We start from the raw sequence: 11302 nt of genomic DNA on the forward strand, positions 1-11302 counted from the left end.
TTTTAAAACATTCCCTTCTTGTTATCACTATAAATATTATCAGAGCTCTTCTATGCCTTCTTTATTTATTCTTACAGGTACCACCCGGGACATTACGTTTGCTCATCAATGGAGAGATCAGTAAGTAAATTTCCAGATAATGACTGTAAATTTTTGACCCAACCACTTTTGACCTTGCAAGCTCTCCTACTTTGAGTAATTTACTGTTTAATATGATGACTGAAGACTGTAAATTTGTCTGGTAAGCACATGTGTCCGAGGGATGGTATCAGACACCAGCCTTCATTGGCCTCATGGTTGATTTTTCTGTCTTATTCTGGCTTTACTTGATGTGCTTTTCACATTGATGTTGAATGACTTTATAATATGACTAGATCCTCATCCTTGATCACTGTTTGAGTTATCCAGAATGAAATAAGGTCTCTGACTAACAACAGCAATTGTCTTTGTTACACTATTAACATATTTCTGTGCCTTCCTCTACTATGTAATAACTGAACGGCATGCAATGTATTCTAAAATTAGATAAATATAATTCTACTGAAACAGGATTAACTAAGCTATTCTACAACACATGAGAGCTTTTTAGATACAGCACTTCTTTTTGAACGCTTTAAACAAGATTAGAAAAATGTTTGGATGTATTAAAAGGGAGAGAATATGATACAGGTAGAATAACTGTTGTATTATTCCTTTCAGAATTATTCCTTAGTATGGACATTTTCCATCTTATTTAATAGTGTGACTGCAGTTGATTGCAGATCTTTTATAGAGCCCAACTCTCCCTTCCTCATCTTCACTTTTTATTGTGTCTAAAAGGAAAATTCTTGTGTGCTCTTTTCCAGTTTCTGCTGAAGGTTATGAATATGACAGTCTTTATGTCCACTTCTTTTTAGACCTTCCTCGCTGTAAGTAGCCTTTCTTTTTCTTTTTTTTTTACTGAATTATTATTTGGGGTGCCACAGTAAGATCATTTTGAGGGAATTTTTTTTTTTAAGGAAAACCAGATGGAATAGCAATATTCAATGATAAGTCTATCCTGTAAATTTCTGGTGCATTGGTTTATCTTCCTAAGCAAGAAAAATCCTAACCCCTCTATACAATGCAATGGGAAAGCAATGCCTTAATATTATTTATAACTAAGAAAAAATCATATTTTTAACTAACTGAACTAGTGCAAAGCTCTTCAAATAAACATAGCATACAAAATAACATTTGCTGGCAACAGTTTTTAGCTTTAAAACAAACAGTATATCAAAATGCACATAGAATTATTTATTAAGCAACCCTTACAGTTTATTTATTCTTGGCAGACAATGATTTGGTGTACTTTTCATAAATATCATCAGATGAGGTAGCACAAATGTTGGGTAACCATTCTACATTTGAAACAAACAAACAAAAAAACATAATGACAGTGTTCATTTCAGCCAGTTCAACCTTGGCTCAACTTTGAAGAAAGTTAATTGAAATACTGTATCTAACAGTGTAACAAAAATGAAAAACAGGTAGCAGTCTGGATTTTTAAAAAATGTCAGTTTTTTGCTTAGGTCAAAAAGGGAGTTGATCTCATTTTTTATACATAAAAATATATGATAACCTTTGTGGTTGTATTATCATAGGATTTGTGAGACTTACCAAGTTTGTTACTAGTTTCATCTGCTCTTGTGCTTTAAGTTTAACAAACAAACACTCAGCAGTCCTATTAACACAACTACATATAAGTGATGCCTAACTGCCAGTAGTATTCCTCATATGATCCCATCCACATAAGTACGTAAGAGTGACTCCTCATGCCTGTCACTCCTCAGCACTCCACATAGGGACTCCCTCCCACCAGCACTAACAAATGTACTGGTGTCCCTGAGACACATGAAGGCTTTGGTTATATGCCACTTTACCAGCAATGGTGACTTTCTTCTACCGGACCTATTGTTCCTATTAAGGTGTGAACTCTCAGCCTTGATAAACCCTGCAGGATAAGCAAATGGCAATCACCCCTGAACCAGGTGCCCTGATATTTATTTTATTACTTCAATCATTATAGATACAAAGTATAGTAATGTAAAAGCAAAGTGGTATTTGTTAAAGTGTAATAATACCAATAGAAGATTGTATGGTAGAAAATAAAATAGATAGCAAAGTCTGGATATGTATAGTTTTAGAAAAAGCCTACCGAAAATCAGCAATGTGAAAGGTTGATGTTGTCCTGGGTGGCTTTCTAATTCAGCAGCTAGGGTAACGCATGAGTTATGCTTTCCAATGTTCAGATAAAATGATCACTCTTCCTTTCTGACATGTCTCAGTTTGTAATCTTGCTTCCAATGTTGTTCCTTCCCAGTCCTTCAGAAAGAGATATTATTTATGTTGAGATCCCATGTAAGGTGGACATGTGACATTACATGCATGTGATTGGCTCGCTATCCAGGTGCTTGATGATTCTACTCAAAAGCTTTGATCCTGTGCATATCCATACTCTTTTCAGTTGCTTTTTACCATTAAGTTGTAAACTGACTGAAACATATATTAAAGTTATGAATTACTGGTACAGAATGCATAAGAGAGGATAATTTCAATGTAAACTACCACTGTAGTTAAATTGCCTTAAATGTCCTGTAAAGTAGTTCCTTTATAGTTCGTCCTTGTTTGTTTGGACAAAACTAAAACCCAGTATTAGCAGTAATCAAAATTTTATACTCCAGGACAGTGTGGAAAAATAAAGGCTTCTCTTCAGTGTCATCTCTGACTGAAAACTCTTGTTGAAACTAGTGCCTGTCTTCAGGAGGTAGTAAACTAAAAGAGAGAGGTTTTCTGATTTATTGTGAACAAAATGAACCCTGTTCCTTTTCAATACCAAACTTATACATAAGGTACAATGTAATAAGTACACAGCTAAAGTAATTCTTAGCAAATGTGGTTTGGGAACAGTGTTTCAGGTTGATTTAATTATCATTTGAGAGACAGATTTCATTGTATAGTCACTCTGCCTGTTTCATACTTGACTTTTTCCCAGGCTGGTCAAGCCCACCATTTCAGCATCTCTCGGGTGTGACACAGACCTGCAATACTAAATCCAAAGGCAGGGTAAGGTGGCTCAGTTTGCTTTACTTTACAGTGTGCTGACTTTATTTAACTTAGCAAAATTTTTATTTGGCATACTTCCCATATTGTTTCAGGAGAATGTTGCATACTTTTGCTATCCTTTTACTTTTGAGGTCCTTTTGCAGCAGGATGTCCCATCAGAAGGTGAGGTTCTGTCTTTACATTGATATGAATTGACAATTTTAGGGATAGATATTCAGTGAGTCACAAATAAATCAAGTCAGTGTAATTTCTGAAACATTTCTAATTAGTCAGTATTATTATTATTATTATTATTATTATTATTACTAGACCCATGACGCAAGGATGTAATTTTTGAGTAAACAAGGAGAAATGTGTTGTACACTCAATATGTGATGCAAAAGCTCACTTATAGAGAATTTCCATCTTATGTTTAATGTTACATCTTTTGGTCATATACCCAGGATCTGCTCCACATTGGCCTGTCCTCTACTTTGAAGTATTGTCCCTTGGGTACTGGCAGCGGTACAGAACAGAGGGCTATGGCTATCTGATCATCCCCGATACACCAGGTTAGAATAATCAAGGTGAAAACAGTATATGTGTGTTTTGCAAAGAGCGAGGGGGTAGAAGTTGTTTTGTGTTATTTTCTTTCTCTTTATCTCTTCCCACTTCCATGTTGGGTCAATATGCCGGATCAACCTTCCCCACACTGCTTGATCCTGCACCACCTCCTCCTTTGCTCTAACCATCCACCTCTGGTTTGGCTTCCACTGCACTTGCTTCCATTCATCAAGTGTCTATACCACCTCAACCCATTTTCCTGTACTTTTTTTAAGATATCTCCTTACCTTTGTTGTGCCTCGGATTCTCTTATTTCTTATTCTAGTCTTCTTTGCAACTCCACATCTCCATCTCAACATTCTCATTTCTGCTACATCCAATTTCTTCTCCTGCAATCCCTTTATTGCCCATGTCTCCACTCCATACATCATTGTTGGTCTAAACACAATTTTAAAAACCTTTGATTTAACCTTTGCCTTAATTGTTCAATAGCACAATACTCCTGATACCTTTTTCCAGTTGTTACATCCACAAAGAATTTTGTGGATTTCTCTGCATTCAATTATCCATATGTATCTGCTGCTGATCCTAGGTATTTAAAATTGTCCACTCACTTTAATAGATCTCCCTGCAGCATAAATTCAGAACCTTGATCATAATTAAACTTCTGTCTTGTTCCTATTTATCTTAAATCCTTCCAAAACTCTTCTTCATTTTTCCAATTTCCTCCCCACTTCCTCCTTTCTGATGCTACACAACACATTTTTATCAGCAAGAAGCTTTGTATCCCTTGGGTCAACACATCCATAACCAGATCAAATAAGTAAGGGATTAAAGAAGATCCCTGGTGCAGATCTACTCTTACTAGAATTTTGACTGTTATCCTAACACTGCTTCTAACCTAGTTGCTCACTTCCTTGTACATATTCTGGACAATCTTCACATATTTCTCTGGTACTTCTTTCTCCCTCATGTACCATGAGACCGCTTGACACAGCACCCTATCATAAACCCTCTCCAAATTAATAAACGCCATATGCAAGCTTTTTTGTTGTTCTCTGTGCTTCTTTGTGAACTGTCTCAATGCAAAAACTGCATCAGTTGTTCATCTATCTGACATAAAACCAAACTGTTCCTCTCCCATGGTGGTCACTTGGGTCTGTATGCTAGGGCATTGATCTTTAAAGTACAATATTGCATGTTTAATCCCCACCCTCTAACTCACTGTGATCTTAAACATGTTCCTTGACCTGCATGTAGTCCAGTTGTGTTTACCATGAAAAAAAGATGAGGTTTATCTAGGCCTTAAAATTACTGTGAATATGTCATTTGCGGAGGCATACTGTTGTCTTAGTAAACTGATGACTTCCTGTATCACTCTGTCGTGTAACTGAGTAACATTAAACAACATTTTTTTATTATAAATAAGTTTTAAGATGCTAAAAAGTTGTACAATTAATCAACAATACCTTCTTTTTTCAAATCCTAGGATGCCACACTGTTGTTTGCTCAACCTGGCGACCAGTTCAGACTGGCACCGTGACTGAGCTACGTAGGTTTTTCATAGGAGGATCCCCTGAATTGGAGGATTTGACCTATGCAAGGATACCGGGGACTTTTAAGGTACATATAAGTTTTCATCTTGCCTAATCTAAAAACATGCTAGGAGTTTATTTTGAAAAATGAAAAGACAGATCTTTGAGGTTTGCTGGAAGAAGACTTCTCTTCCTTGTATTTCCACACTGCATGGAATTTAAATAATTGATTTTCTGATTTCTTCCTAGGGGAACAGGCTGAGCCGTTTTGGCTTTCGCAGTGAAACCACGGGTAGTGTGTCTATTAGACTACACTGCATTCAACAGTCCAGGTAAGCAAGGCAGAATTTTAACACATGCATCACAGAGAGAATATTAATGTGTTACAGATTACTTTTTACCAACCAGGTGACTTCAGCTGAATTAACACCTAGCTTTACTTGCCTGGAGGTTCAATTCACCATGATCTACCATTCTTATTGTTGGAGTTCCTGGTTATTTGAGCCTCAGAATGTTCCTTTGCAATGACTGCGAAGTGTTTCAATATCAGTGGATTCATCATTGCTTCACATATAAATGTACAACAATAGAAAGTTATTTAATGCTAGTGCCAATGTAATCTGTACAGTTTGAATTATGTACTATAGTTAACCACTACAGTTTTGCTAATTTTACATTGAGTCAGCATAATAGCCATCCAAAATGACAGTATTCTTACATATCTAAATCTCTACAACTTGGTGGAAGATGTACATTAATTTGTCATACTGAAAACTGCTAGTCTGGTTTTATAGGGATTATATTGATGCCAGTGCATTGAGGAAACAGAGGCAGAGTGTACTTGATCGACTTGGCAAATTCGGCCAGCAAGGCACCATCTATAGCATTTTAGGTAAGTGTGATGTCTCCGATGTTCTCAGCCAAGGAAAAAATGTCAAAAAAGGGTAAATATCTGGAAAATCATGGTGTTTGATGATACTTAACAGTATTAGCCCTGGATTTAAATGTATAACTTGAAAATGGAAAGTCATGCAATTTGACAAAGTTGTGGATTTCATTGAGAGGATCTACAAGTGTATGGTGAAATGAGAGCTAATTCTGCAAAAATGCTCTTGATTTATCTGTTGGTCTATATCCTATTTTTAACCTATGGACAGAAGCTCCATGTAATGACTAAAAGAAGGAGATTTCTGTTCTTAGGAAGGACTTTTCAGTCAAGTTTAGAGTATTGCTACCAGAACGAAGAAAATGATGTTCTCGTTCACACCTCAACAATATTCTTTAAGGTGAAATACATGAGGGTAGTGGAGTGCAGTAGGTGTTAAATCTGCTGTCTTATCGATCCATCTTGGATCCTGTGACGAACTGGCAACCTGATATGCCAGTGCTTATTAAAGTTTCCGTTAAATAAAAACTTTTTGTTAAAGAAATAATTAAGCAGTTTTGTAACCATTTTTTTAATCTTCATTAACTATTGGAGCTCACATGAAGTCTTTCTTTTATATTATGTGGTACACATCGAATACTTCTCCTTAAAGCAGTTTTTTCCATCCTGGCATTATCTGTGGGATGGACACTCTGTTACTAAAACTCTCAACACTACGTTAGTCTCTTCACAGGTGCCTACTTGAGCAACACCCTACTCTAGAAATAATCATTTTATATCATTTGACATTAAACAAATTAACTTACCATACATTTTTCACCCGTATTCTTTGGGACAAATGGGATTCTTTTATTTTACATACTGTACATGATTCCTGCATTTGTTAGACTCAATTTGAATTGAAACTTGTCCCATATTATCATTGTATATTTAGAGGTCTTGGGTGATTTCATTAAATTTGTCTGTTAGTTTGACACTTTTAATTATGGGATTCACCAAGAAAACTAGGTGGGTTTACTCTCCGAGACAGTAATAATGTTAAACAATATTCATGCCTAGTAGAATCATCATGGTGACATTGACAACATAACAGAAGGAGTAGTGTTGAATTTTCATTCCCTGTTATTCTATCATGCCGCAATCTTCACTATGGTCATCACCATATAGCTATTGTTCCTTATCTGGTAGCAACAGTCAGTCATTGACACATACAGTTTCTTTTAGTTTAATTTAAATAGGCTTACTCTCACTGAGCACTCTCTTCTATTTAGCTACAGTCATTGTTTTTATAATTATATAATTTTAATTATAATTTTAAAATTCCTTATTTTGCCCCTAGACTGTGTTTTTTTTTCTCTGTTTTTTTTTTGTGGCTATTTTAGTGTTTTAACCATTGGTCATATTTCCACAATATCCTAACATACTATTTGGTTGACATTTTGACTGACTGGTGTGCTAACATTTTTATTCATTTGACAATATTTTTTGTTCTTCTGCAACATGACTCACATATTCCAGTTATTCTTTAAGTAATACAAATCAGGGCTCTTGTCACTCTGCACTGGCATAAGGCCTATATATCAATTCCTCATGCCCCACATAAAGGCAAGTGTGGCTACGTAAGCAAATGTGAAAACATGGAAAAGACTATCGATTTCTGTTTATGGTTTATGATTTCTGTGCTAAAGAGTTTGGTAATTTACCTTTTCATGTGATTTAGATACACATTACCATATTAACTAGTATGTTATGTTGGATTTTGCCTTTTGCATGATAAACATACTAAATAGGTTCTGAAACTCTGTGGGACTTTCCAACTATTTTTACTGAACCAATTCACCAGTTTTAGTGTTCCAAATGTATATGATCACAGACAACCATAGTAAAAGAGGACAATTGTGAGACTATTAGCTTTATTTAATTATGTTTGAACTGCTACCCAGCATGTGAGAAATGTTTGTCATTGTGTAAGCAAGAATTTGAGTGTGCCGAGTATTGGTAATTTGGGGACTGTGTGCCTGTTCCTACAGAGGCCTTTCAGAAGGCACGTCAAAGGATGCTTGAAGCACAGCAGAGCCTTCCAGGAGACCTCCTTAACACAGCTGGAGCTGTTGAACTTCAATCCACTGCATAGTTCATGAAGTACCCAGTGATTCTTCCTAACCATGTGATGTGTCTACTTAAGATGGCATACCCCAAACAGACACCATAACTCACACTAAGACCACAATCTGTGTTTTGACAAATTCAAAAAATTCTGAGAGTAATATTGATAGCTGGTACAGTGCAAATAATGAACATTTTTCACTAAATGGCCTAGTTTCCAGAAATGCCTATTTGTGGGATAAATTTGGCTGTACCGGAGTCAAGATATTGCAGATGGCAACTTTGTTGAAAATGTTTGCCTTTCTGAAGGAGGCCTGCTCTTTGAAGTACTGTATACTTACTTGAACACATTGGAGAACACATTATAGACTTGTTTAACGGATTCTTATTGTGCAACACACTCTTAAAGGAACTGGCATTGCATTAATTTTTTATGAAACTCTTCATAAGATGTATATTTTGTAATGAAAACAACAATAGTAGTGAATATATTATATGTACAGTATATTATGCTGATTCTAAATGTAGTTTTTTCTCCAGAGAAATGACATTTTGTTACAAAAATACTATTGATCACCTTCCTCCCTATTAAAATGGAAGTATCACAACAATCAAGTTCTATTACCAAAACCTTCAATGTCATGTTCAGAAATTGTACATGAGGGATTCTAGTGACTACAAAGCAATAACAATATCAGGCCAATGCATTCTAAGCCGTTCGAGTATAGCACATTTGGCATTCACCTATAATTTCAAAAAAGGATTGACACACTGTAACAGTTTGTGAAACAAAATACAAGTACAGCTTCCAAAAGAGGATCCTACCATGTATTGTGTAGTATTAAATAAATACTCTTCTAACCCCTCTACCTTAGTGCTGCATCCACTTGAAAAAGACATTCTTGTTTAAAAATAAGTTACTCGAATGAAGAAATACACCTGCACAAATTTTCTCTACCCTGATGAATATATATTAAGCTACACTTTAATTTTATTCAGGACCTGCAAGATCACCGCTGAATCACAGTCATTTAAGTTTTTTCATGCAATCATTGTTTTATATTTTAATCTATTAATGCATGTATAGAAAAACAACTTGTGACTTTTTGTTTTTTACAACTGCTTTATTTGATTAACAAAATAAACTGAAAAACAGTCTATTTTTGTTCATTTTGCTGTAGGAACAAAGATTGTATCAAATTACTAGCAAACATAGAATATAATAAGCTGGTAGCTTTGCTGAGAAGTTGGCAATTGCCAAGGAACATGCAAGAACAAAATAAAAGCCTGAAACCTACTTGCCACAGCTAATGGGATTACAGCATTTGTTATTTTTTTTTGTCTTGCTGCAGTCTACTTTTCATTTTGGACAACTGATATACAGAAGATAAATAATTTATTACCTTTTTCATGGCTCTAATTACATGTTATAAGACCATTTTATTCTCACTGGTACTAATGAGCCCTTATTTATTAAATCTGTATCACTGTAAACTAAAGTGCCTATAAAAATTATTAACCCCCTTGAAAGTTTTCATATTTTATCGATATACAGCATTAAATCACAGTGGATTTCATATTTTAACACTGATCAGCAGTAAATGACTCTCTAAAGTTAAATTGAAAACAGATCTCCACAAAGTGGTCTAAATTAATTGCCAAGGAACATGCAAGTCATAATCATAACATGCAGGAACAAAATAAAAGCCTGAAAACTGCTTGCTGCTTTGTATTGTGTTATATATACAAATACCACCATGTTTGATGTAAGTCAAACACTGCACATTATCAAAAATACATGAAACCCACCATGAAGCATAGTGGTGGCAGCATTACACTATAGGGATGCTTCTCAGCAGCAGGCCATGGAAGCCTTGTGAGGGTAAATGAAATCCTGGAGGAAAATCTGATGCAGTGTGCAAGAAACCTGTGCCTTAGGAAAAAATTTGTTTTCAGCAAGACAACAACCCCAAGCATAAAGCTACAACTATCCAGAAATTCCTCATAAACAACAATGTCAATATCCTGGAGTGGCTAAGTCCAGATCTCAATTTAGAATTTGCCAATGGACATAAAAATGCTATTCACTCACAATCCCCAAGCAACCTGACTTAGCTTGAGTAGTTTTACAAAGAAGAATGGTGGAAATTGCAGTGTCCACATGTGGAATGCTCATAGAGAGACCTATGCACAAAGACAATGCTATCATTGCTGCCAATTGTGAAACTGTTAAATACTGACTTCAAGGGGGCAAATACTTTCCTTATGCAATCAATTAATGTGTTTAAGTTTGGATTCCGCGTTACTCAGGATTAAGCAAGTTTAGAAAATATAGTGTTTGAGACCACTCTGCATAGATCTGTTTTCGCTCTGACATTAAACAGTCTTTTTCTGTTGATCAGTTACCAAAAAAACAAATTAAATCCACTGTGAACCAGTGTTGTTTATTAAAACGTGAAAACTATAATAGGGAAAATACTTTTTACAGGCACTATATATGTGTTTCATTACAGGAACATTGCTTCATTCATTGAAACCCTGTTCAGTACAAACTATTATTCAATAACAACTATATTATTATATTAATATTTTTAATTATGGTTCACTCAGGAGTTGTAGTCTTTATACATTGCTCAGTTTTCACGATAATATCTTTATAAATTACAGCAATGGTTCCTACTCCACCTGATGTTTTTCCTATTCAAACAAGGTTCTAAAAAGCATTTGACATTTATTGAACATACGTAGTTGTTGACTTTGCACACAATAAACCAAAAATGTTGGTGTTTAGAAAAAGAGAAAACTGAAATAACCTGAAAGTTAGAAATTCCGAACAGTGACTACACTTCAACCTGAACACTTGACTCTGGAAATGTGAAGCAGAAGTCCTAATCACTTAGCTGCCCTTGTTTCAGATATCATTTAAGTGCATAGAAAAATAGGGTATAGTGTAAATCAGATAATTAAATGTACTTAATGGTTTGATAATACATTTGGAATATTAAATTCAGTTTTCACCCGTTGATGGACTGGTGCCCTGTCTATGGGTTGTTCATGCCTTTCACCAAGTGTTTGCAGGGATAGGGACCAGCTTCCCTATGACCCAGCTAAGGATAAGAAGGTTTGAAAAAGGATGAATAAACCATTC

The 11302-nt window shown here is 35.3% G+C and overlaps 1 protein-coding gene across 2 annotated transcripts in view; it reads left to right on the top strand.

Annotated features, from left to right (window-relative positions):
• mks1 (MKS transition zone complex subunit 1) overlaps positions 1–9312 on the top strand; it is a 92106-nt gene extending 82794 nt beyond the window's left edge. The window contains exons 10-18 of one of the 2 annotated variants that reach the window (XM_028806942.2): positions 78–120; positions 846–908; positions 3014–3084; positions 3177–3246; positions 3528–3635; positions 5117–5250; positions 5412–5494; positions 5957–6054; positions 8079–9312. In XM_028806942.2, the coding sequence (XP_028662775.1) occupies positions 78–120; positions 846–908; positions 3014–3084; positions 3177–3246; positions 3528–3635; positions 5117–5250; positions 5412–5494; positions 5957–6054; positions 8079–8182 (774 nt within the window). In that variant the 3' untranslated portion in view covers positions 8183–9312. The remainder of the gene's footprint in view (positions 1–77; positions 121–845; positions 909–3013; positions 3085–3176; positions 3247–3527; positions 3636–5116; positions 5251–5411; positions 5495–5956; positions 6055–8078) is intronic. The other variant, XM_051930225.1, reaches the window with a different exon arrangement.
• Positions 9313–11302: the final 1990 nt, after the last annotated feature.

The sequence above is a fragment of the Erpetoichthys calabaricus genome, chromosome 8 (genome assembly GCF_900747795.2).
Source record: "Erpetoichthys calabaricus chromosome 8, fErpCal1.3, whole genome shotgun sequence".
Lineage (NCBI taxonomy): Eukaryota > Metazoa > Chordata > Cladistia > Polypteriformes > Polypteridae > Erpetoichthys > Erpetoichthys calabaricus.